The 27,789-nt window shown below is 40.8% G+C and overlaps 1 protein-coding gene across 1 annotated transcript; it reads right to left on the bottom strand.

Annotated features, from left to right (window-relative positions):
• Positions 1-345: 345 nt before the first annotated feature.
• On the bottom strand, positions 346-27,408 carry adgrd2 (adhesion G protein-coupled receptor D2). The gene is made up of 25 exons (XM_076271353.1): positions 26,962-27,408; positions 11,927-11,988; positions 11,449-11,717; positions 10,530-11,165; positions 9,159-9,284; positions 8,925-9,028; positions 7,683-7,949; positions 7,129-7,240; positions 6,885-7,019; positions 6,580-6,688; positions 6,145-6,250; positions 5,949-6,004; positions 5,731-5,857; positions 5,524-5,627; positions 5,059-5,161; positions 4,673-4,826; positions 4,078-4,211; positions 3,818-3,933; positions 3,538-3,658; positions 2,126-2,167; positions 1,594-1,647; positions 1,092-1,242; positions 643-701; positions 466-496; positions 346-353 (listed from the first exon to the last, which is right to left on the bottom strand). Exons 1-25 carry the CDS (start codon positions 27,406-27,408, stop codon positions 346-348), a joined length of 3,633 nt encoding a protein of 1,210 aa, XP_076127468.1.
• Between the last annotated feature and the right edge of the window lie 381 nt (positions 27,409-27,789).

Genomic DNA, 27,789 nt, shown 5'->3' with positions numbered 1-27,789 from the left:
TGGGCATTCACCTTGTTCTGTGTTCTCTGGACTGAATCCTGGGAATGCTGTGCAAAATGTGGAGGAGTTCTGGCGCATCGTGGGGGAGGCAGCTATCTATCCAGCTGCTTCCTGGCTTGATGTGTGTGTGTGCGTGTGTGTGCATGTGTGTGTGTGTGTGTGTGTGTGTGTGTGTGTGCGTGCGTGTGTGTGTGTGTGGGTGTGTTTGGGTGGAAGAGTGTGAAATAATGAGAGTGTGCATGTCATAATTTTAATGTTTGGCTAAATTGTGTCCTTTGCTTCATCCCATAAAGAAGTCCATATTTCTGTGAAGTCCAGGTCTTTAGCAACTATCACAATTTCATCTCAGCAACCTTGGCAAAGAAGAGGGAGCACAACTACAATGACTAACATCTATATGGCAGATGAATTCCACACATCACACATAAAAAAATAAATTAAAAAAATACAAAACACTTGCATTACCTGAAGGCTTGAAGGCAATCAGTTCAACCACCTGAAGAAAAAAAAACAATTATTTAAAACAATCATAAAAATGGGTTATACTGTAGTCTTGTTTTATTTAAGCTTTGTAAGACATGAAAGACATGAACAGCTGAGACATGAACAGCTGAGAAAATTATGCTGCTGGAGATGACACACCTGATTCCCAGAAGCTGGTTTTAGAGAAAAACTGACAAAGCTGTCCTTTCTGAAACTCTCTGTAAAAGAAAAAGTAAGATAGTTAGTTCACTCCGGACTATTGAGCCAAATAGCACTAAGCAGACTCTGGAATAATGGAAGCAACTCTGGAATAATGAAAGTTTCACAGACTCCTAATCACTTGCCATTACAGGAACGGAGCAAGTGGTCAAAAGTGTGCAATTCACAGCATGTTTACCCCATGTATGAGTTTCCTAAGCATTTATGCCCCCCAAAAACAACAACAGACATGGCAAATGCCTAATAAAGATACATCACTCAAATGCCTATTCATACCTACACGCCTTTCCCACTGGCTGAAATGAAACTCTGTCTTTGTGCTACAGGTGTGAACAGAAAACCATCCAGGCTATGTGTAAAAACAGGTTTAGTGTGCACTATGCCCCCACCGTTCTTGAAGACCAGTGAGCTGGAGGTGGTGCTTGTGACAGGGCTTGATGCATCACTGTTCTCCAGGCTGGACGGGGTGGGCAGGCTCTGGGCCCAGAAGGCTGTGGGAGTCCTCTGGGACGGGAGGAAGCTGATGGGCTGAGAACAGTTCTTCAGGAAAAGGGCACACACTATAAATATTAACTTGTGCTGAAGTCTGTTTATTGAAATATGATTTGTTTTTGGTTTTTTGTTGTTTTTTAAGAAGAAAAAAAAAAAGCTTTAAAAAAAACTGAATAGCTGTACATTTATTTTATTATTTTTTACAGCAACATATCCAAAGTTTGCACTACATTTTCAACTTGTTCTCGGTCTGTCTACTATTACCAGAATGTCCTATGAACATATTGCAGACAGCTTGATGACACACACTCAATGTTATTAATACATTAATTTATTCAGAAATGTTTCATAAGAAAAGTAAAGGGGTAAAATTTCTTTGGTGACAACTTTGGTGCTCACCGTGAAGGACAACGCCTTCCTCTTCTCCTGAATCCTCTTTATGGCATTTCGTACCTGAAATAAGTGTCTTTGAGTGTCTTGAAAAGCGCTATACAAATTAAATGTATTATTTTTATTATTATTATTATTATTATTATTATTATTTTTATTATACATTACACACACACACACACACAAAACAGTTGATAGAAACACCTATTAACATCAATGAGTGTTACATCATGCCCTAGCTGCATGTGATGCGAGTGAAAATCTAGACTACATTGTTTTCAAAAGGAATGTCCGAACTGGATGCATTGCGCAATGTTTTGAGCACAACTTTAGTCGTTGCCCTGTTTCTATTTTATGTCTGCCACTTGCATTGTTCTGCTATTTTTAACGAGAAATATGACACAATAAAACAGAATGTTTAACGGATTCAGTTTGGACAGAGAGCAAACACTGCTAGGCCGCAGTCGGACGCTCGCATGCAGTTGGGATAAGCTGTTACAGGTTATTTGGGGTTCCTTGAGTTATTGAGTTTGTGACATACCTCACTGTTGTAAACGGCATACACCAGGAATATATACAGGCCCTGTGTAGAGGGGATAGATATGGTAAAGGTTCACATAAACAGGTTTTCCAGTGGTTGAGTACAAAGATAACTTTTGAATGGTCCCAATGGGATTTAAACACCAGGATTCCCACAGGCTAATCATATCAGACTTATTTCTTTACCAAGATTTCAAAGACATAAATTCTCTCTCTCTCATTCTGTCATTCTCTCTCTCTCTCTCTCTTCCTATCCTCCTCTCTCCTGAGACCACATAGGTCTACTGTAAATCTGAAATAATGAGCAGTTGGCTACGGGTCAATCAAAGGCCATTTCATCATGATTAGTTAAAGCAACACTAGATGGGAGCTTCTAAGCACTGATTTCTCTCTCTCTCTCTCTCTCCTCTCTCATGTCTGTGTGTGTGTGTGTGTGTTTGTGTAGGTGTGGGTTTTCGTGTGTTTCCATGTTTTCTGAAAGAGAAATGAGCAGAGGCATAAATGCAGAGGTCCAGACAAAACCAAAGAAGCCTTATAGAGAGTCAAAGTGTAAAGGGCTGTTCACACCAAGAACGATAACTATAACAATAACTATAAACAAATATCGTTCTCGTTATAATGACTACGTTCACACATAAACTATAACGATAACAACATGAAGAACGATATCGTTGGTGATCACTTTCAGAGCGATTTTGTAGAACGATAAAAAGCTAATAGCCAATCAGAACCCATCACATTTGAGCAATCACATTCATTAACACAAGGAGAGACTTTGCTTATTGTTGGTCAGTGTGGATGCTTTTATCGTTATGGTTAGTTATCGTTTTTGGTGTGAATGGCCCTTAAGTCATGTCCCTCCCGACCTGTCCTTCAAATGCTTCCCTGACCCTAATTTTTTATGTTTTCTCTTCTCACCTCAGTGCAAAAACTCAAAACCCAGTGCTTTCCACAGAAACACTACAGATGCACAGGTTTTCTGCTTACTGAATTGGGTTGGATCAAATCCCAAGAACCACTGCATGAATATATAATATGTAAGGGGTAACAACCGCTGAGGTGTCCCAATACGGAATTAATAGACAAGGAAAAGGCAAAGAACCGAGGCAAAGCAGTCTATGGTATTATGCAATATTTCATGTCAGGTTAAAATGTTAAATATAAAGAAATAATGGAAATAAATGGAAATGGAATGGAAATAAAAGTCCCAAGAACCTACAACATACCCCAGGATTAAAATGTATCAACACATTCTGATCTTATTACTAAATCATAAATAAAGATGAAGATACATGGGGTAGATTCTACCTTCTACCTCAGTGTGCATATATGCACAGAAACACTGCCTTCTTCAGCTAAACAGCTTCCCTTGTATAACATATAACATTTTCATTGAGAAAAAAATGGCCTAACCTGAAAGGCATTGAGTATGATGAAAATGTAGGCCACCACCACAGACGTGTGCACCAGGACTCCACAGAGCCAGGTGAGGCCCAACACAGGCAGCAAAATCAGAACAGGACGAGTCGCAGCCCTGGCCAACGACCACCAGGGGTCAGGTTAGTAAAGAGCATCACACAGTTATCATTAAACTCAGTACGGAGAGGCACATACATGCCTCCCTACATTCCACATTCATTTGTCACCAAACTGTAGTCATGCATTTTCACAATACACAGCCATGGAGACTCACCAGGTGAGGTCAAATGTGTGGAGCTTGGACACAGAGCTTGGACTGAGCATCTTTGCTCTACGTTGAGCGCTGGATACAGTTACCATGACAACACGGCAAAGCACAACAGTATTCACCTATGAGAGAGAGAGAAAGAGAAGTCTGATGTGGACATATTTCATTCTGACATAAATATGTTTTTGCAAATAATTTATAATATATTATTTTCAACAGAAAAGAGATGTTCACAGTTATTGTTAAATACACACAAAAGCACATACTGCCAAAACGAAGAGAACAGGTCCCACAAAGGCCCATATTATATCAGACTCTATGTTGAGCCAACAGTGGTTGTCTGCTTTGTACTTGTTGAGGGATATTGTCAAGGTCAAAGTGACAATCACAACAGGTAAACCTAGAAGTGGAGAGACAAGAGAAGTAGAGAAAATGATTCATACGGGAAAACAAATATAATTGAGAGAATACAATTGTGTACAAAATGATCACAAATGCTTATCTGTCTGGAAATGTTTTACTCATTTATTTTGAGTGTATTTTGGGGGGCTTTTTGTGTTTATGCAGATAGGATAGTCAAGCGTGGCAGGAAGTGAGTGGAGAGAGATGGGGTGGGGAACCGGGAAATGACCATGGGTTGAAAGGAATCAATCTTAAACTCTTAACACTCAAATTTGGTATGACTGCTGTCCCTTGCACCACTGCTCTCTCCGTTTGTGAAATATATTGTGTGTAAATATGAGCAAAATATACCAATTAAAATTACTAGTAGGTTGCAGGTTTGGAATTTACATTTTAAAAATTCTGATAAAAATGTGCTAGTAATCACTCTCACAAAGTGCATGACATGGAAACTCATACCCCAGCCCAGTGCATAATAGAAGCGCATGCGTCTCTCCTCGCTGATGTTAACGGACACTACTTTACTCCACAGCAACAGACCCTCCACCAGCATCCAGCTGAATGAAGCCATGAAGAAGAGATGCAGCAGAGCTGTCACCAACAGGCACGCCTCCTAGTGGCCACAGAGCACAGTGCATGAGGACACAAAGATACTCATACTCACTCTCATTTTAAGCTCTTGTAAGTATAATGTCACCCATCCTATTGGATACACTCAGTTCTACCATATAGCAAGAATTACTGACACAGATGTGGGATCTGATTTGTATGATAAAACACAACATAAGTGTTTCTCTACAAACACACATTTAAGAGTAATGCAAATCCAAACATTCAAGACATACATGGTTTGTGGACGCCCAGTCACTTATCATCAGGAGGAGCTGTGCCACTGCCAAAGCCACTATCAGGTTCTTGTGGACTGTTGTGCGGTCTGATTTTGGCACTCTGAACAAGAGATGTTATGATTAATTCTGCTCATGAAAGGGAAGTAATCTAAATAATTCAATTTAGTTAGCTCAAGGCATTTTACAGAGTTCAAGGCCCAGACCAACCCAAAACAAGCAAATAACTGTCAGTGGCAGGTAAAAACTCCCCCTCAATAGAATTTAACCTTGAAAAGAGCCCAGGCTAAACAAAAAGGTGTCCATCAGCTTAAAGCCAGGCCAGTAGAATAATAGAAAGCAAAGTACTGTACTGTAATGTACTAATGATTGCTATTTGACTCTATCTATCTAAGTGGATTAAGATCTGCTGATATTAATGGCTAATAAGCACATCATGGATGGATCACTTTTCCATACACTTACCCAACTGCAGTGAAGAGGATGAGAGTGAGAATAAGACCACACAGGGACACGCCACATCCAGTGAACGTCAGCATCTGCAGGGTCTTCTCTTCCCCTGGGCTTCTCTGTAATACACAAGAGACCATGTCAAGTCATCTGAAATGATAATGATCAAGGAGATGAGCTGTGATATGGTGTCTAAAGGCTGCGAGGATGCGCACAGTTCACCTCAACTTCATAGATCTGCAGAAGCAAGGCAAAATTGGTGGTGTGGTTGCAGGAGCAGGTTGTGGAGTCCTCCTGGGTGGAGAGGACTTCACAGCCATACGAGGACCAGCTTCCACCATCCTCTGGCCTGGGAGGGTGGTCAACCAACAACATCTTTAGCACGTGAGCAGTAAGCACACAACCGTAGTATTCAAGCTATTTCTATTTCTCATACTCACATGAGGTTAAAATCCCAAAATGCACATATGGGTTCATATACAAAACCTGTGGGATTCTGTATAACAAAAGAGTGCAGTATTCAGTTTCAGTGCAGGAAAGTAAGCTAGGCTAAGCCAATACAAACATCACCATCATCAGTCATCTAGGGCACACAACAGCAGTATTTGAGGTGAAGAATACACATAATGTCCTTGCCTGTGTTCTGTGCTGTAGTTGAAAGCGTACAGGCATACTGATGGGTTGCCCGTCCCCTAGAACAGTGCTGGAGATGACTGATGAGCCTAATATGGTGCCCAGAAACCTGGTGTATAAATAAGACTTAGAAGAATTAACCCTGGTGTGACTTACCCTTGATCATTAAAACTGTGATAAGCCTTGTAGATAAAATTGTAGAGAGGAGTCTGCACACCTTGATAGGTTGTACTGCAGGTGCAGCAATTTCACAAAAGCAACTTAGGAAAAGGGGAATAGAAAAGCGTGACACTGCATCCTTCACGGTGCATCCAATTTATTGAACTGACGTTTCGGTCAGTATGACCTTCATCTGAGGTCTGACTGATCAGAAGCCTACAAATTGTGCAAGTGCAATTCCGAAAAGTCCTTAATATAACCTAATAGAGGCAGGCTTACCTCTGTGTTCCATCACTGATTTCAGGAAATGTGGTGATGTTTTCTTCTGTGTTAAAGAGCTGTTGCAGAGAACCATACCAGGTGTTCAAGAACGTGACCTTCCTGAACCCTGCAAACAAGAATATATGGAGGTATTTAATATACCACTGCTTAGCTAATAAAGACAAGTAAAGAGAAAATCATTTTGAAATGTGAAACAGAGTTTGACTTTTATTAATTGTCAACTTTCTTTTTTAGTTATTGGTGTACAGTAGATAAAGATCTTGCAGCTCCATACTCTTTATTACAACTTGTTTTAGATGTACCATTGCTGTGGAGTTCTTCCATTTGCTGAGATGGCAGGGAGATGCAGTCCAGGCCTGTGTTATTTTCTGAGAGTGGACCACAAAAGTTGGAACTCTGTGTGCCTTCTCCCAGACTCCTTTGCTGAACCTGCAGCTCTAAACGAAGCACATGCAGTAATACATTAAAATACTATTTTGATAAACTGTATACATACAAGCTTAAACAATCTGTACAGACAGAAGTAAGAACAGTGATCTGACTTACTGATGTTGTCGCTTTGGATTTGAACAACATCTCTATCAGCTATCAGCAAGGGGTTGAGATTGGTCACCATGCGGTCTATGCTCCGGACCACAGACATTGGCCCACTGGCAACCTGAAGCACAATAATTGCCAAATCAAACATGGACACCAAGCATCAAATGTATCGCTGTCACCATTCTATATAATATCCTAGAGAAGTGTTTTACTATGGCATCATACTTTGATTAATAATGCAGATATTTACAGTTATAAGAGTTAGATAATGTAAGATAATTCAAAGCACTGTCATTAATAAAACAAAAACTTAATCAGACCTAGGCCTGTGTAATTCTGTCTTTGATGTAATTAACTTGACTAGGTTCAAATACTGTATGCATTGAGAATATGATATAAAAACAATACGTCATGCCATGAATCACATACAAAAATCATATACGTAGATAATATAGATAACTATAATGACCTCAACAAAAGCTATCTGCCTACTTTGATAGCCATAGCACTGTGATCCCGTTCACACCTGTTATGCCAGAACCTTCTATCATGAGGTTTACCTCTTTGACCACATTCCACATACGGGCATTGTCAGAGCTAATGATATTGTCCGCCACTGTGACGAAATGTTGACTCAGTTGCTCGATGGTTGTTCGGCTCTCGTTCGCAACGGTGGACACTTCAGCTGCACGAGACAGGATCTGCATGAGCGACAGCACGTCTGCTGGCTCCAGGGGCTTGCGCGTTTCACTCAGAGCTTGCTGCGAGACATTGAGGAGGTGAGACGCTTGCCCCAAGCTAATGCCTGCTACAGGCTCCTCCATGACCTGCAAAACAAATGGAGAATATGTGAACATCCATCTTGCTTTACCACAGAGACAATTTTACATGCCAGATTCCTCAACTATACACCAGGTATAACAGACTTTGTAGAGCTACTTTTTTTATACACACAAAACTAACACAAACTAAAGGCAAATTGTCAGTAGCCTGTGTTGTGTAGTATGTATTTAATACATAAAGTCACTGTAGTCATTTCAGGGCAGGCACGTGCAGAGAAGGGGGGCTACAGGGGCTCTAGCACCTGCCCTTTTGCCCCTTTGATGTCCAAGTGCCCTTTTGACAAGACCCGTTTTTTTTTTTTTTTTTGTGATCAACTGTTTATAAGACCCGTTTTTTACTTTTTCAAATTTGTAATACTTCCGCTAGTTCCAACGTGAATATTCGCTAAAATGTCTCATTAATAGTTTGTGAAATTAGAAATTTACAAAAAGAAAAATTTTCTGTGTTAATTGAAATGCCTTGCGGCCACCAATCGAATGAATGGTAAAAATGAATGAAAACTGAAAATACCTATCTGTCTGTGCCCTGGCTACAGTAGGCCTACAGTATGCACTCCTATTGAATTTTCAGAACCAAGGAGAGAAATGAGAAAAATGTGTTGCAGCTCTGTCTGCTATTTACACCCATTCTTCTTGATACATAATGAATACATATTAAAATATATAAAATGTTTATCAGTACATTAGACTACTTTGCAAATTGCTAAACCATATAATAGCCTGTCCCACCATCATCATTGAAATAGCATAATGCTAGAATTAAAATGCAAAAAAAAGGCTTATAGGCTAGGGAATGTAAAACTTAAGTTCCAGTTTACATAAAGTTAACACGTTTTCTGAAAATTTTGTTCCATGTGCCCTTTTTTAAATTTGAGCCCCTGCCCCTTCAAAGGTCTCTGCACGCCCCTGTTTCAGGGGTTGGCTACCACATATCCATGAGACTTGGTAGTACAGAAGCACAACGCCTACCTGTGTATCCCCAGAGACCTGCATCAAGTGGCTCATGAAAGGACTCGGACGAGAGCTCTGGACTTCCTTCAGCTCTTTCATGATCATATAACGCTCTGTGAGAAAGAGTACAAAAGAATACATTCTTTACATGAAATCTGTAGTATAACTGTGTGTATGTGTGTGTGTGTGTGTGTGTGTGTGTGTGTGTGTGTGTGTGTGTGTGTGTATGTTTCGGGGTCTCACTTTTGCTGGTTCTACAGATAAAGGGCAGTTCCTCAGAGCAGAGCTGTTTGCTGTACTGTGGCAGGTGGTGAGAGGACCAGCCCTGCAGAACATCACACTCTTCTCTCCCACTCTGCCTCTGTATACCTGTGGGGAGGGAGGACAAAACCTGATGCTGTTAAGCATACTTCATACTTAACAGATTATAAAACCATTCATTGTGAATTAAGGTATCAGGTATTTTCGGTATGAGAAATATCCATGTCCAATACATTCACATTCGTGCAACTGCTGCTTGTTGATATAGCCACAACTGTTAAGCACACTGTTAATCTCCTCCTATGTGTATGAAGATTTTTATTGTTATTCATAGTCAGGGGTTTGTCGGCAATTAGAGGTAATTTCATTAAGCAATAAGCCCTGAGAAACCATAGGTTACAATGATTTTAGAACAGCTAAGGGGCATTGTTGTGGCAGAGTAATATAGAACGAAATGAGGTCAACATGTGAGGTTGTGCTGGGTTTTACAACGGCATAAAATGTGATTTAGCCAATCATAATTAAGGACCGGAAATATCCGTTTTAGAATATAGAGAATAAAGCCCACAACAGACAGAGGTCTGTTAAATGTTTCAAATAATTTGTCAGCTATTACGTCTTTTAATATTCAATGGTAGCCTCTCTGCTATTTCCTTATTAAGATAAAATGTGCTCTCTAAGATTCTTAGTAGTTTCATTTCATTCTCAGACAGCCTTTGACAGGAGGAACTCCCCAGAAATATTTTCCCATGGTCCATTTGCCTTCTTATTGACCCTGGTCTGGTCAGGACCATCTCTCACTATCGCAGACGACATCTGTATGGCCAGCACACTGGTTAACTGTTGTCTTTTGGTGTGAGGTCATCCAGAACGAAGCAGGGGTCTAACAAGTGGAAACCAGTGACAAAGGCAGCTGAGGCAACAATGACGTGTTACATGTCAACAGGCTGCACTTAATTTGATTGAACTCTGTCCCTTTCCATCTAATTAAATCAGAACACGTGATATTCAAACTGATTTAATGTAGAAGATATTCTTCTTTGAGACCACATCTGTCAGGGTTATCTCAAGTACAGAGTTCAGTACCTAACCCTAGTTATCTGGCTCTATTCACTTCTTAGACAACTACGGTAAACTGAAAATATTATTTCCAACAATAATATCTCTATGCATGCTATAATTGTAAAGTATACCTTGAAAATATTTTTTTACAATAACAGATGCATACGTAATAGTCTACATCATTATTTTATTTCAAATGAATGATAACTTTATTATAACTGTACTAAAGCTATTTTTAATTGTAAGTGAAAAGAAAATGAAACAAAAGTAAAAAGCAGGTGCCTATCCTACCTGGGCAGTATATATTGGCAGGTATTCCCTTTACATCCGGGTGGAGGGTCAGATTCTGACTAGTCCAGCTGAAGAGGGCATCCTGGTTTTCCAGGGGCCAGCATGCCTTCAGTGTCTGAATCTGTTCCTCCTCCAAAACCTTGTCCCACACATTCAAATCCGTGATATTCCCCACAAACGGCTCTGTAAAGTCACCGCCAAAAGAATCCTGATCCTGACCCACGATGAAAATCCCGTCGCCGTGGATCTCTCGAGTCGTATCAGTCCGCGTCCCCGTGTCTCTCATCTCCCCATCAACGTATATCGCCCAGAGTCCATCCCTGTACCTCCAGCTAACACACACCAGATGCCACTCTCCGTCATTGGGGAAGGAGGCCTTATACGGGCAGTGGTGACCATGGACGATGAGGGCCAGCAGGACCTGCTGGTCCGCGCCATCTGCTCGTCCTCGGAGCTGAAACTCGTTGATGAAGACTGAGGCGGCGTAGGAGAAGATGGTGGAGACCTGGTTGTGCCGTTGATCCCACTGGATGCGCACACACACACTCACAGCATGCAGCGGTGGGAAGTGTGTGTTGAGACGAGCGTGGCCCTCCATGGTGTCCAGAGAGAAGGACAAGGTGGGCAGGACCTTGTCTGCAAAGAGCAGAAAAAGAGATAAGAAATCAAGTCATATATGAATCAAGTTTTACATGTCCATACCTTAAAGCTTTGTGAAGTGCTGAAGAGTTACTTTTAGCCTTACAAAACATGCCTACTAGAAGTAATACAATTTTCCCAAATAAACACCTTTACGTGAGTGATCCACATAATCATACTTTTTTTTGTCACTGAATCTGTTTTATTAGGGTTGAAAACAAGACCTAGTTCAGCACTAGAATGCTTACACTGAAACCCTGTTCAGTACTAGTATGCTCACACTGTTTGGACACAGCCACAGATTCTCTGAAGAGTGGTCTGTTGCCATCTACAACCCATATGGGCTCCTGCAGCTGAGACTCTTTTAGCAGCCAGAGAGCTCCCTCCTCATCCTCCCGTGACTCCTTTAGAGTCAGCATACTGAAGTGACTCCTGCAGAAGCGCCTGGCCCACTGGAAACTCAAGGAGGCATTGATCAGCTGGAACACTTTGTCTTCCGTCATATGGACCAGCACACGATCTATAACCCCCACTTCTGTAACTAGGAGAACATTTGGAGAAACAATGGGAGTATTTGGCAAGTGCATGGTGTATAGAGATGCAACACATTCCAGACAGTATTACATTACAATTGCCCCCAGTTGGATTTACTAGGATTCTTTACTGTGCGCTTCTTTTATCTAGCAGCCGGTATAACAGTACATACACACTCACACACACATACACACACACACAGCCAGGAGCAGCTCCAGAACTCACCCTCAGAGTCCTGTCCCCCTCTCTTAAGCCAGGGCTGGGTGGGTTCACTCTCACTAACCACCTACAGAGTGCAACAAAGAAAACACACACCATGGAAAAGTAAATCAACTGCCAGGCAAAAAATAATAAATTAACACTTTACAAACTGTAGGATGCTAAAAATGTACACCTATGCAATATTTTACCATTGAATATAATCATGAAAATATATAGTCATTAGAAGCAATCAAAACAATATTTTTTTTGTTTGTTATTATTTACCACAGCATGGGCCAGAAGAATGATAAACAACATTCCCGTCATCTTTGCATAGCTTGTCCTTGAGTTTGCTTCTCAGTCCGTGAGAAAAGATCACTGTTTCAATATTGATGAAAAAAATAGCGAATAGAAGAAAAATAATGAAATCATAGAATGTTCTGAAATGTAAAAACACTAATATTTTTTTCCAACATTTCCAGTGAATGTATCCGTCAAAACATAAACAGAACTTATGTCCATTAAAATGCACATGAAAATAACAAACTTACATGGAAAATAGCCACACTTTTGGAGAATTTGCAGTTATGCTCAGAAGACCCTCTGTATGTTTAATTGTAAGTGTGTATGTGTGTTTGTGTTTGTATAGCATGTGTGTTCTGTGAGTGATGACTGTGTGCTGAGTGCCATCGAATGTCAATGTTGTCCTATTGGAGCATGACTTCTTCCCTTTGGTCTACTCCCAGAGATCCAGTCCTCCTCGATCAAACACTATGCAAAAAAATCCACAGTATAGTCACAGTGAGCACATGCGAGCATCCAAAGTCTTCTTCCAGAATCTTTTTCAGCTTTCCTCCACATCCAAGGGCAGCTTGGGTCTGTTCCCCTGTGCCTGTTCCTCTCTGTCCTGTCTGTGAGACTCTGATGCTGGGGAGGAGGTGAATGCAGACCCTCCCTCTGTTCAAGCCCTCCGACTGCCTTTGGTGGTGCTGTACCAGGGTTTTGTCATGCAAATAGGCCTGATTTCTGCAAAGAAACCTCTTGCGCAAGCACTGTCAACCTTGGCATGGAGAGTTAATCAAGAACAGCAGGTGGCCATAGGAAGAGCGCTGGCCATATAGAATATATTCTTTTTTTAGTACAGAGTGTCTTTTCAGTTCTATCTTTCTCTATAGAGGACCAGAATGTAAAACATAAATAATACATACTGTGTCACCCGCCAGCTGTTTTACCAGAGATCAGATTTTGCTAATAGCACTCTGTAATATCAGTAATATGTTTCCGCGATGTCCATTAGAAACAAGTTGGGAACAAAGAGCATTTAAAAGAACAGAAAGCACAACATATATGAGAAAGAAGAGGACAGAAGGAAAAAAGAAGAGAGGGGAAGATAAAAAGCAGAGAATAGAGGGTGGAAGGAAAGGCTCCTTAGTCTACACTTCCCTTGTGCTGAGAGAGAATTAGTCCTTGGCTCGCGCCATTAAACACACGTGTGCATGTGCGTAAGGAGGCCTTACAAATGCAGTGACATTACTAATGCCTAAAGTACACCGATGTGTAAGACAAAACCCTCCATTAGTATTCAACAGCTGCCCGGTCCCACAGTATGGCACTGCAGATGGACATCTAGCAACAGAGGTTTGATGAAAGCAACCAGTTTTTTTTTTTTTTGTAAAACAGAAAAAAGGTATAATTCTATCTAGCGCCCTACAACAGGGAAAACTATTATACTATACTAGACTATGCAGTGCACTATGCAGAAATGAGCAAAAAACAAATGAGTAAAAAACATGTATCACTATCATTTAAACACCAGCCCAGTTTGTATAACTTCTGCGCACCCTAAACACCCTGCCCCCTAAGACATCTGTACCCACACAGAAATCCCCCAAAAAGCAGAATCCATGACTTCTCTGGGCTCCAACAATAGCCCACACACCACTGTGACCACATACTAACCTAATGAATGTCTGGAGAATGCCCTAACCTTGCTCTCCCGTTGGCTCCTGGTGTGGCCCCAGCACAAAGGGACATGCAAGTATGTGCTGAGTGGAGCAGAGCTGTGTGATCATGACATGAGTTTTACAGAGTTGTGCAGAGCAGCGCTGTAAACTGTAAAGACAAATGGGACTGTGTGAGCATATTGATTCATTTCTGCATGGACAGTCTTTCACTTCTGCACGGACAGTCTTTCAACAAACCAACGAGGTAAAAAAAGAATGGAAGGGAATAGTTCAACTACAAACTTACCATTCAATAGAAAAAAAGACAAGTTGTAGATGTAGGAGGATTAGGCAGAGATGACGCTTAGTGAGACTGGCTGGGTATTGCTGAGGGGAAAGTTTGGTGGTAAATCCAGGGGGAAAGCTGTGTCTGACTCAGTTGGTTCTCTAACATGTCAACTACTGAGCAATGAATCACAGAGTTGTAAAACGCAGTGGTGGTCAACACAAATGAGACCCATTAACTCTTATGGGGAGGAAGAGAATATGAGGCATTTTCCCGGGGAACCCTGGGCAACAGATGGCCACTACAGGAATAAAGAGTTTTGGGTTAAGAAAGTACCTTTTAAATGATGAAGCTGTCATGGACAAAAAAGAGAATCAATTAATCAAAAGCACTGCTGAGGCTTTGACCCAGATTCACAGTCTTTGCTGATTCAACCTTTATTCTTTTTTTCTGTTTATGTGGCATTACATAATATATACACCTACATACACATACATATGTTTTATCTATTTGTTTACTTGTATAGATGACACATTATGTCTATTCCCCTCACACAACTTTTATCACATTTTATTTATTATGTATATTGATTGTAGAGTATACACATTTTTCACTCTTTTGTTTTTGTTAAAGTATTTCCAATATAATTTGAATACTATAGGAAATGAAATCTGTATGAGAAATCAGCTAATCGGCTTTTGGAGGGACTGTGAAGACTCAATAGTCCCTTAGAGAATCGTGTGAGAGTGGAGTAAAGAGGCCACAATATAGTCCTCAAGACTGCTAAGACACACACATACACACACAGTCACTCACTCTAGTGTAAACCAGCCAGACCATTCAAGCCATTCAAACAAAAAAAGACAGTGCCAAAGAGACAATGGCAAAGCCAGTTTGCCAGAGTTTTCCGCAGTTTCTTTTCTAGTTTACAAACACTTCTCTGTTCTTGTGCCCAGTACAAACAGTATCCTTTCAGCACATTCAACAGAAGACAGCATTTCAAAGCCAGGAAACTGTCTTTCATTTTTGTCTGATATGACATAGTACCTTTAATCAAACAGTAAACAAATACAGATTTTAATACCACACGTTGCAGGTATATCACATAATAATTAAATTACTCTACTAGTAGTGGTAAATCTTAGTTGGCTTATTTACAGTCTGATGCAATCTGGCGGCCGTTTCCAGTAAACTATCCTATTTTAACTGAAAATGTGTTGTCATGCAGGAGGCAGCCAACAGATCCTTTTAATCAACACTGGACCATCATGTGTCCAGAAGGAACAAAGGAAGGCAGGCATCCATTTTACTTTCCCCAACATAACACTTAAATTCATTGACCGGCCCTTCTTCCCCATGCTTCACTGTAGCATTTGCCGCCATTGCTTCTCTGTGCATCGCCATGGTTACACAAGGTTTGTAAGGATGGCATGGCAACGTCAAACAGAATCCATGCCCACATCAGGACAGACAAAAGGCTCATGACCTACATGTGGGGAGAAGATGGGTTGTTTCCCAGAAGTACCAACTGCATTGCAGCATACAATCTGGGATGCTGAATCCCCAAAGTCATTGTTTTTGTTAGACTTTTCCATCCCATATTCCGGGAAGCTTATCAGACTCGTAGATCTCAGTGTTTCCTCTAGGATTTTTTTAAGCAGTGGGGGCAGGCCTGTCCGACCCCCCCCCCCCACACACACACACACACACACACTTTGCTGCAACACAAACAGTTATCACCTCTATTCACACACAATGAGGCATTATTTTCAGTTGTGATTGAGCTGTATATTTGGAGAATCTACAACAGGTCTGCACAATGAATTTTGAAAGGCAACTGCGACTATTGTGCGTCTGCCCCATTTCTGATACCGTGGGGGAAGAAAATTAAACCGTGGGGGGCCGCCACTACCAAATCAACATAGAGGAAACACTGGATCTTCAAGGTGTATTCAGTCTTACATATGCTGTCCCGTGCAGGGATGGAAGGAGTACCACCATTAGGCTCGAGGTCATGGTGCAAAGGACCCTGGGGTGAAATTACTCCAAACCATCCCATTTAATGACTCTATCCCTTTACACAAGCAAAACATTTTAGAAGTATGATCAGTTACTTTACTTTACTTTTAACCTTTGTAGCCTAAACCATGTTCTTCCTTACTTGAAACACCTTTGTTTGTGAAATGCAAGAAATTGAAGACTGAAACTAGGGAGTAGTCTAGTGGGTGTTTGGGAATGAATGTTAGCTCAGATGCTCACATTTATTTTGTGTAGACGTTTTGTGGTCTTAATGCAACATACAAAGCACTGACAGGGCCACCAAGGACTGTGACTAATTTAGCAAGCAGAAGTGTACCAGCCCAGTGTTTAGGATGCATCGTAGATAGTTAACCTATCTATAGCCCTTTTTCCATGAGATTTTCAAGCGAATAAACTCACAATTCGGTAGCTTAGAAATTTAGACGCACCCTTAAACTTTGACAGGGTCAATCACATCGTGCATAGAGTCGTTAGGCGGGCTTAAAGGTGAATTCCGGTGTGATATTGACCTAAAGTGTATTGAAACATGATACCGAGTGTGAACGTATGTCTCATAGCTCATCTCGGCTTGTCCCCTGCACTCCGAAATCTGGCGCTAGTTAGCCGATGCTACCAACAGGTTTTCAAAGGGGGTGCCTCGGGCATTGGCCTAGCCATGCAAATACATGTAAATCACTGTTTTACACCAGGCTCAAAGTAGCTCCACACTTCATTGGTAGACTTCCGAGGGCCCTGACATTTAAAACGAGACATTGACATTGGCTGCACAATACACTTTAGGTCAATATCACACCGGAATTCTCCTTTAACTTTGGTTTGACTGTGCTGAGAGTTTGTTGGCTGTTGAGATATTTGAAAAAGAACAACCTATCAAACATGACGATTTCACGCAGGGTTAGTGCCACCTCCATAGACAGGCTCTGGTGCCACGAACTCCATTTCGGTGAAGACAAACTATGAAACATTGCCGTTGCTATGCAACCTTGACTCGGGCAGTCGCGGCGTCCGAAGCGTGCGTAAGCTTAGTGCTTCTTACTGATATATTTCTACTTTAACTGCACCAACAATCAAAAAATCCAGTGGAAACTAGATGGCAGAAGTGTGTAGGCCAATCGGCCCACCATTATTTTCTACTTCGCCACCTACAGGTATGATATTTCGAAACGCCCTTTCCCTAGACATTCGACGCCCGAAAGTTGGATGGATCCGGATGTTTCGGAGGCGGGACTTATTCCGGAGAGGTCTATGGCCCAACAGGTTATGGGAAGACTTAAAAAGAGAGACTGGCACTCTGGTAACATTTGTGTGGTCCAGGTACCGCTGCATAAAAAATGTTGTCATTCACAAGACTACTTTTACTTTTATACTTTAAGTAAATTTCCAAGCCTGTACTTTGTTACTTTTACTTTTCCTACTATTATTGAGTACTTCTACTTTTACCAGAGTATTTTTTAACACAAGTATTTGTACTTCTACTTGAGTATGGGAAGTGAGTACTTTTGCCACCTCTGATTACCTGTGAAATGAAATGTTTGCGCCAACCCCCTTGGATATCGCAAATGCCCCGACTGTCTCTGTACTCCAGTAAACAAAGTCCCCAGTGCACAGGTGAATGGCTGCTGTGCAGCCTAAACAGTCGTGAAGTTTTTATCGTCAGCTGGACAAGTAAACGAAGTTACCAGCCAGAGTAGCAGCACTGGGGAGTTATGAACTAGAACCAGGGACATTGCAGGTTCGAGCAAAAGGTAATGAAGAGGTTTATTTTTAACCAAAGTAGCTCTACTGATCAGACCTTTTTTGACACTGTTAGCTGGTCCTCTTGTTTACGTTTTTTGCTTCTTCAGTGGTCGGTGTGAAGAGTCGGTGGCGCGTCGGCAAACGCAAGTATAAATGCGTTTTGGTGACGTCACATATTACGAAGTAATCGCAGCCTTTGCGGTTTGAAAAAAATCCCGTTTCATCATATCGCGATATTATCGCAAATGCAATAAATTGTTCAGCCCTAATCTACAGTAGACCAGTTTTATAATTGTAGGCTGCTTGCTGATGCTATTGGCAGCCTATATTCCCACCCTCTGTTTCCAATGTGCAAACGATTGGATTTTTGCACATTTTGCACATTGCACACACTTGCTGAAAATGGAACGACCTCGATGTAGCCTATGGCACCCAAACTTAAAATCAGGTATAGCTGTGTAATTTCTCTTCAAATTATTTGATAATATAAAATAAATAAATGTATGTGTACATTTATTAGGGCTGTAACGATATGCAATTCGAAACCGAAATCGCGACACTCATATAGCCGAGATGGACTATGAGACATACGTTCACACTCGGTATCATGTTTCAATACACTTTAGGTCAATATCACACCGGAATTCTCCTTTAAGTCGTGTTGAAAAGAGGCTAAACCTAGCAAACGATTTACTTTTAGACCACTAAAATCACGCATGAATCAAACGTGAAAATGGCCATCACGTTAGGTTTTGACTGGTTGTGAGCGAGATCTAACGCCCTCCTCCGCCCGCGTACATCGGAACTAGCTCCCGGTTAGCATTAATAATCGTTTACTACTTTAACGGCACCGACAATCAAAAAATCCAGTGGAAACTAGATGGCCAATCGGCCCACCAGCTTTTTCTACTTTGCCACCTACAGAGTTTGACGGGTACGATTTTTCGAAATGCCATGTTATTTCCCATAGACATTCAACAACGGGAAGTTGGGTGGATCCAGATGTTTCGGAGGCGGGACTTATTCCAGAGAGGTCTATTTCTAGGCTTTCCCCCCCAACATTGCACTGCCTATTTCAGAGGGTGCTCTTTTGGCCTACCATCAAATGCTGGACATCTTTAGAAAGCTAAGATCCTGTAGTTTTTTAGGAAGCATTGGCATAGAGTTACAGAGCCTAGAATATTGTTTTTTCTTTCTGCCGGATAACAAGCATCTTGAATTGACCACATTTCAGCCCTCTAGGTCACTTGATTTTAGAAACACAACTGAGCCCTAGCAACAGGTCTTGCAAAGCTGTGTGCAAAAGTAGATCAATGTAGAATGAAAAATAAGTACTTTAGATCATTATTTGCCAAGGTATGCTCATGCGTTTTGTAATGCCCTATGGAAACTCCCCATTGGACTTTTGGTTACCCAAAATGCATACTGACAAGTATGCATTTCTGAGGTTTCTTGTAGACTATTTTGGTTGTAGCCTATGATAGGTTATGATATAGAATGACAACACAAAATAGAATAATTACACCAAAGTCTCTATTTTTTCTTTGTTGGCTTCATGGGTAGCCTATGTATAAGATGGACTATACATCTGTAGAACTAATATTGTATAAAACCACATGAATATTTAATTCCTATGGATTCCTGTGAATATTTCAAGACCAGGAATGTAGTGGTAAAATCAGAGGTGGGTAAACTATGAATAATAAATAGAAAAGTAAAGTAAAAATATCTAAAAAATCTACTTGAGTACAGTAACGAAGTATTTGTACTTCGTTACATCCCATCTCTGCAGGTAATGAATTGATGCATAATGTTATCTGCGAGTAGTTGACAGCTAACCACCAAAAACCCAGCTGTTCTAACATTAGCTTACCAGCTAAGGCTCTTAGGCTACATACATGCTGCTAACTGCTGATAACTTTGCCTGATTAAAGAGTTTTGTCTCCGCGATTGGCTTTGTTGTGATATGAACAAACTAGTTAATTTGCATGCATGCGTGTTGCGCTGCGGTGTTGATGATGCTAACCTTTAGTTAACACCGAGCTGAACGGTAATTCGGCCGCATTTATTGGCGCTGCAACAATCTAGTTTGTTCCGATTCACGTGCAAGTAGCCTACAGAGGAGAGGAGCGGGTCTGGGTGTGTGCGTGCGTGCGTGCGTGCGTGTATGGAGAGCACAGGACAAGGAGAAGCCGTGTCAGTGCCACTGCATGTAGACCTAACTGTTAACTAACGAAAGAAGATCATATCTACATGAAATAGAAACAAAATAGAAACGTATAAGAATCATTAAATGTTTACGAGGCTGGAAGTTCAACAAATATAGGCCTACTAATGTGATTAAAATAGTTAAATAAAAAATATTTAATTCATCAACCTTATTCAACATCATATTCAACATCATAACATAGGCCTGGGCTCCAGGAAAGAACAGCTTATGTTTAACCTATCTAATTTTGTGTTGGTCATACTATAGAATGATATATTGCTTGTCTTTGTTAAATAAGACAGAAGATAAAGAGCTTAAAAGTAATCGCATCGCAATCGCAATATTGGTGAGAAAAATCGCAATTAGATTATTTTCCATAATCGTTCACCCCTACTGTGGATTGCCTTTTCATGAACTTCAACTGTTGTCACACTGAGAAAAAAAAGGGTTCTTAAATGGTTCTTCAGAGGGCTGGATGGTTCCCAAAAGAACCATCACTCTTTAAAGAACCATTTTCTACCATTATTCCAGTGGATGGTTCTTCACTACAGTGGATGGTTCTTTGTGTAGGCCTCATGGTTCTTAAAGGGCTTTTCATTCCATTTTGGTTTATGTGAGGTATTAGATAGGCCTATTGAGGTATTAGGCCTACATACACTACACATCACCCCAGTTTGGTAAGCCTCATTCAACTCCAAATATCAAATCAGCAAATTACTTTAGTGATACAATAGGCCTACATTACAACATGATACAATGACATACGGTGCATTCATGCGCATGAGGAAAAAAAAATTTCCAGTGAAAATATCATTCACAACATTTCATGTGGGAATAAGAGGTGGGATACTGGGGGAAGATTTTGCTAACTGATTTGCCCAGTTGGGGGCTCATCCATAGTTAGAATTACAGGGGGTACTGGGGGGTACTATACAGAGTGTGAATTACCCCACCATAATTGGGGGGTACTGCTCCTTCACTTCTTCTATGACCATCATGATCCACTACCATATCAATCCCCACCATGATCGCCAAGTGCAACATGTGTTGTGCAACACACATACAAGGTCTAAACATGCGACAAACTGATAATCAGTAGGCTACAGAATATCTCATTGTTATTATATATCCAAAAGAGAACTGTCAACTCCCAAAAGTTAGAAGTTAAGTGCACTGAAATACCATTCTAATTACTAGTAAAGTACTTTACAATTACTAGTAATACCTTTACAAGAAGCCTATTGCCTATTTCATGAAATATTGATTTGGTTTATTTTTAGATTTCATAAGACCTGGAGATAAGACCCAACCCTCTAATATACTGTATAAACAGAAACCAATTTTCCATTATAGTCTATGGTAGTCAGTGTCAAATCAACACAATTACTTGGAGATATGTGAAACCTGAGCAATCTTTAATGTGATTAAGGAGCTATGAAAAACCATACTACCACAGAAGAACTACAGAGCGGTAACCTACAAGAATCCGATAACCAGAACAAGCTGGGTATCATCAACACTACAGTATCCTACAAAGAGAGTCCAGTGGCACTCTCCCACCAAGTAGGCCCCGAAGACGGCCCTGGCTCCATTAAGAATGTTTCTCTGACAGGAAATAAAGAAAACATTCATGAACAAACATAAATAAACTTAAAAACGAATGTATTATGTAGCACTGAACAATAGCCTTAAACATTTACAGCGGGGAAAATAAATATTGAACACGTCAACATTTTTTTCAGTAAGTATACTTCCAGTGAGGCTATTTGCATGAAATTTTCACCAGACATTAGTATTAACTTAGGTAATCCACACATATAAAAAATCCAAACACTAATGTGCATAAGTAGAGTTATGAGTAAAAAAGTGGAATGCCACAGGAAAAAAGTATTGAACACGCTTACTGAATTTTTTTAAATACTTTGTGGAAAACCCTTTATTTGTAATGAGAGCTTTAAGGCATTTCCTCTATGACGAAACTAATCAGTCGCAGTATTCAGGTGTGATTTTGTGACTTTTAATATTGAAGATTCCAGGGGTCCCTCTTGTAAATCCTGATCTTTAGGTAACTTCCAAAACTGTTCAATTCGATTTAAGTTAGGGCCTGAATTTCCTTTCTCTGAAATCAATGGCTATTTAGCAATTGAGAGTTTCCTTTGCTGAATGCTTGGGATCATTGTCCTGCTGGAAGGTCTAGCCATGTCTCATCCTCATTGTTCTGGTGGATGGCAAGATTCTCCCAGAAAAAATGGCGCCATTCATCATTTCTTCAACCTTATGAAGTCTGCCAGTACCATGAGATGAAAAACAGCCCCACACCGTGATGCCTCCACCTCCAAACTTCACTGTTGGTATGATATTTTTAGGGTGATGCACAGTGCTATCTCTCCTCCAAATATGGTGTGTAGTATGACATCCAAAGAGTTACATTTTGCTCTCACCTGACCAGAATACATTCTCTTAGTATTTCATAGGCTTGTCCAAATGTTGTGTAGCAAACTTTCAATGAGCTTCGACATGTGCATAGAGGCCATGGCGGTGGAGTGCATTACCTATGATTTTCTCTGTAACAATTGAACCTGCTGCCTCCAAGTCTTTCTGGAGTGGTCCTTGGCTCTCTGACTATCCTTCTGACTTCCTGGTCAGAAATCTTGTGAGGAGATCCTGTGCATGGTCAATTGATGATGCAGTGATGTTCCTTCCACTTGCAGATAATGGCTCCAATACTGCTTACTGGATGATTCTGAAGTTTTGAAATGCATCTGTAACCAGTTCCATTGATATGTTTTGCAACAATAATGTTGCAAAGGTCTTGGAAGAGCTCTTTGCTTTTATCCATCATGACATGTTTCTTGTGTGACAACTTGGTAACGAAAAACCTTTTTATAGCTCATCAATATGTACTAACCCAGCTTACATTAATTTGCACAGATAGGAGGGATAATTACTCTCTAACTCTACTTAGGGACATTAATGTTTGGAATTTTTAAAATGTGTGGATTACCTAAGTTAATACTAATGTCTGTAGAAAATTGCATGCGAATAGCCTCTCTGGAAGTATACTTACTGAAAAAAATGTTGACGTGTTCAATACTTATTTTCTCCGCTGTACATAACTCTTACTTTTAGAAAATAAGTGCTCCTGGCCCTGGAGCTGCCCTCCAAAATCAGGCGCATAGCCTGGCTATTAATTGCCTCTGTCCCAGGCTGGCCCTAAGCGAGGGAGAGAAATGGTTTAAGTCATTAAATCATGTTATATCTATATTTGATGTATGTATGTGTGTGTGTGAGAGAGAGAGAGAGTATTATAAAGGCTACCCTGCTGATTATTTGAAAAAAGGCATCCATTACCTGAAGAAGTAATAAATAAACAAAAATAAAAACTACAATAAATCACAATAGAGTCAAGTTGAAGTGAAAGGCTGACAGTTATATAGTCTAGAAGGGGAAGAGGATCATTTTTGAAAAGAAATAGAAAATTACCTCATCAGGGAGTTCAAATGGGCTTAAAGGGCCTCCAAACTGCCCAGAAAGATTTTGAACGGGTCAACAGTCCCAAGGACATATTCACTACTAAGTCCTTGGGACTTCAGTGTTTCTAAGTCTGCATAGGTAAAGAAATGAAGTCCCAAAATAGTTAACTTTACTTAGGGTAATGGCACAAATTTAATCCAATCAACTAGTACATGTAGCATACAAAACTACTTTAAAGTAGTGTTAGCAATTCAGCGACTTAGTTTTTTTATGCTTTTTGTAATCTCTGGCTACTTAAATTCAAATATTATAGACTAGCAACTTTGTTTGCCGATCTGTTAATGTTTGGTTGAGAAATATCAAAATACGTAGTCTAACTTCCCTACAGCGCTCTGTCTCAAGTGTCACACCAGCTTGAAACGGCCATAACCATAAGGACAACAGTTTTAGCCACATGTACTATGATGAGGCAAGTCAGGGGCCACATATTGTACAATTTATACATAGCCTAATTGTGTTGAATGCCATGCCAATGATGTTTCATGTTACAGGACCCAGCATTTCTCAGTATTTCACTGATTTATGGGCCTATTACATAAGTGCCGGGGGGCCATTAGAAACACTCCAAGGGCTGCATCTGGCCCAGGACCTTATGTTGCCCATGTGTATGATTGTACTAAAAACACCAACTAAAAAAGTACCGGTATGTGCTCTACCTGGTCAGATGTAAATATGCAAATTATGCAAACAATATCATTATGTATGCAGATGATGCAAATGTCTAACATAGATTAGGAAAAAATAGTATGAATAACTTACTGTTCATTTGGCTTGGTTAAGTTTCCCTAAACAGGCAAAGACAAAAGACAAAAATTAACAACATGTATTTCTCCTGAAGCAGTAAATGGGTTACTTATGACTACCTATGACTATAATACTTACATACCTGAGGCGAACCAAAAATGCTGTAAAAACAGCCAACAAATGTTGCATGGAGATAGGGTAAGGTACCCTGAGAGCAGTATTAAAATGTATGCTGCAAAAATGCCCTTAGAGCAACCAATTCATGTTTTATGCAGATACTACAAGGTGCCCTGAGAACAGTATTAGAATATGTGTGAGTAAGGATGCAACAAAATGCCCTTAGAGCAGCCAGTTCTGGTTGCGTTCATAAAAGGTGCCCTCAGAGCAGCATTAGAAAGTGCCCTAAGACTAGCCAATGAATGTTGAATGGAGATAGGGTAAGGTGCCCTGAGAGCAGTATTAGAATTTATGCTGCAAAAATTTCCTTAGAGCAGCCAATTGTAGACCTAATGTCACAAGGTGCTCTCAGAGCAGCATTACAATATCTGCAACAAAAACGCACTAAGAGCAGCCAATGAATGTTGAATGGAGATAGGGTAAGGTGCCCTGAGAGCAGTATTAGAATTTATGCTGCAAAAATGTCCTTAGAGCAGCAAATGAATGTTGCACTTAAATATGATATGGTGCTCTAAGACCAGTATTAGAATATATGCACCAAAAATGCACTAAGAGCAGCCAAACATTTTGTTGCATGTAGCTATGACATGATGCCCTGGGAGCAGCAACAATACCACAGCAAAAAAGTCCCTCAAACATAAGGTGCAATGACAGCAGCATAACTTGCTATCATAGCCAGTAAAAGTTATAGCACTACATTCCATCAGGCTAAGGTAATTAATAGAATATAAGCTAACATTAGCTATTATCCTTTCTTAGAGCTAGCTAGCTAATGTTGCAAGTAACATAAGGTGCGATGAGAGCAGCGTAACTTGCTATCATAGCCAGTAAGAGTTATATAATCCATCAGGCTAAGGTAATTAATAGAATATAACATTAGCTATAATCCTTTCTTAGAGCTAGCTATCTAATGTTACGAGTTAGCTTACTTACATTAGTTAGCTAGCTAGTTAAATAACAGCTTGACAGAAAAACAAGCTTTACTTCATTATCTTGACATTTTAATCTAATAATCTAATATAGTTCAACATAAAACATAACATTACCTTAACTGCAACGATCTCTCAATGAAAGCGTGATGATGTCTCCCGAGTCCTGAGAAAAAAATTAAATAATCCATGTCCCACCTCCTGCCGTCGCTGATTGGACGACTGAGAGAACCAATAAGATGCAATGCTGCCCTGAGAAGATATTTAAATAACTAAGAGTCTGTCTCAATTGGTGTACTTACGTGAGTACACTTTCGTGTAGTACACTATGTGCACTGTGTGCTTACTGGCGGAGTGCGCAAATTTTAACAAAATAGTATTGTCTCATATCAAACACTAACTCCGTGCACTTCACGGAAATGACGATCGCAACTTTACTTTATTGGCGTGACATGGTCATACTGTTTCAAAACATGAACCGTTTATGTTATAACTTGCTTGTACCTCCGTAAAGTCTGTTTTCCACTGCTGCTGCTTCAGCTTTCTCAACCGCGATTACCACGAGTTTGAAAACGCTCCCTCCCCTTTCGCTATTTGGGCAAGATGGCGTCCGTTAAGGGCGAAAAGTGTCCAGCGTTGCACACTCAGCTTTTTGACCGTTATGAGTGCACCATCTGGGAACTTGCAGCGCCCTTCGTGTCATTGGAATTTTCAGTGTGAACACCCTCATGCACTCAAATTAGGTATTGTAAGTGCAGAAGTACGCGATTTGAGACACAGTCATAAAGACCCATCTGCTCCTGAAGCTGGGTGGCAACTGCTTTCTCAATTACTTTTGATATGAAAGGGAGATTGGAGATGGGCCTGTAGTTGGCTAGGACTTCCGGATCAAGAGTGGGTTTTTTGAGCAATGGTCTGATTATGGCATTTTTTCAGGCAGGGGGAACGTGACCAGTTTGGAGGGAATGATTGATAACAGCGGTAATCAGGGGGGTTAGGACAGTGATATGGGTTTTTACCAGGGAGGTTGGGAGAGGGGACAGGTGGAGGATTTTATCTTCCTGATGATGTTCTGCACCTCTTCTGATGAAACCTCAGGAAAGCAGTTTAGGGGTTGCGAGACAGCATACGTTCGAGAAACAGTTAGGGTGGGAGGACCAGAAAGGTCAGAGCGAATATGTGCAATTTTTGATGTGAAAAAATCCATGAATTTATTGCACTGCTCTTCTGTAGTGGCAGTAAGTGGGGGGGGGGGGGGGGTTGTGGTTTGAGTAGGTGATTGACAGTGGAAAAAAGCTGCTTGGAATTTCCATGATGGCATCGGAGTAAAACTGTGACCTTGCATCTTTGAGGGACTGTGCATATTTTTGTTGTTGCTCCTGGTAAATTTGTTTGTGGACAGTGAGGCCAGAGGCTTTATAGCGCCAGTCAAGGACCCGCCCTGCTGCCTTCATCTTACGAAGCCCATCTGTGAACCAGGGAGCTGAGCGGTGAAGGTGACTGTTCTGGTTTTAACAGGGGCATGGAGGTCCAGGAGGCTGCTCAGATGGCTGTTGTAGTAGTCCACTGCTTCGTCGGCTGATGAAAAGTGTGTGGAAAGATGTTGAAAGTCTGCTGCCAAGAGTTCTGGGTTTATGTTTTTTAGGTTTCTGAAACAAATATTCCGCTTAGGCTTGGAGAGGCTGGATGGGGATTGCAGATCCATAGAAATGGCCTTGTGATCAGACACACCTAGGTCATACACCTGCAGTTTGGTGAGAGGGGCAGAGTTTGTAATGACCAGGTTCAAGGTGTATCCCCTGGTGTGCGTGGCGACATCAACAAGTTGTTTTAAATTAAAACAGTCCAGTAGTTGAAGAAATTCAGCTGCAAAAGGGGAGGAGGGGGTGTCAACATGGATGTTCATATCACTAAAAATAAAACATTTAGCAGAGGATGTGCAGAAAGTTGTGAAAAGATTTGACATCTCAGTGATAAATGATGGGTTTGGTTTTGGTGGTCAGTAAATGAGGAGGAACAGCACAGGAGAAGGGGACTTAGATTTAAAGAAGCCCTATGCAGGTCTGGTTATTCCTTCGCTGTTTCTGGATTTTCGCCTGATTTGGGCTCGCATTTTTCACGACATAGCTCCCCCTGCAGCTTCGGTAGCAAGTGACTGCTACGCTAAACCCCCACTACCTAGCGAGCTAGCCATCAAGAAACCAAGCTAAACACATACAGGGCTCACAATAAAACGGTCGAGCAAACACATTGTTCAAGAGACTATCAAACCACATTACAAAAACGA

This window comes from Alosa pseudoharengus, unplaced genomic scaffold, assembly GCF_046254945.1.
Source record: "Alosa pseudoharengus isolate Yale_2024_CS ecotype anadromous, Long Island Sound unplaced genomic scaffold, YU_APseudo_1.1 YU_APseudo_1.1_scf_6, whole genome shotgun sequence".
Lineage (NCBI taxonomy): Eukaryota > Metazoa > Chordata > Actinopteri > Clupeiformes > Clupeidae > Alosa > Alosa pseudoharengus.
The sequence above is the reverse complement of the archived record's forward strand: the minus strand, read 5'-3'. Positions and strand labels throughout refer to the sequence as shown.

What these genes read in the sequence shown, in the direction of transcription:
- adgrd2 (XM_076271353.1), bottom strand. Translation starts at nt 27,408, where the DNA reads ATGAACATCCATGTTGACACCCCCTCCTCCCCTTTTGCAGCTGAATTT. An exon ending in ATCCTCTTCACTGCAGTTGG is followed by an intron (nt 5,162 to 5,523) that starts GTAAGTGTATGG and finishes TCTCTTGTTCAG; the next exon opens with AGTGCCAAAATCAGACCGCA. An exon ending in CTGTTCTCTTCGTTTTGGCA is followed by an intron (nt 3,934 to 4,077) that starts GTATGTGCTTTT and finishes TCTCTCTCATAG; the next exon opens with GTGAATACTGTTGTGCTTTG.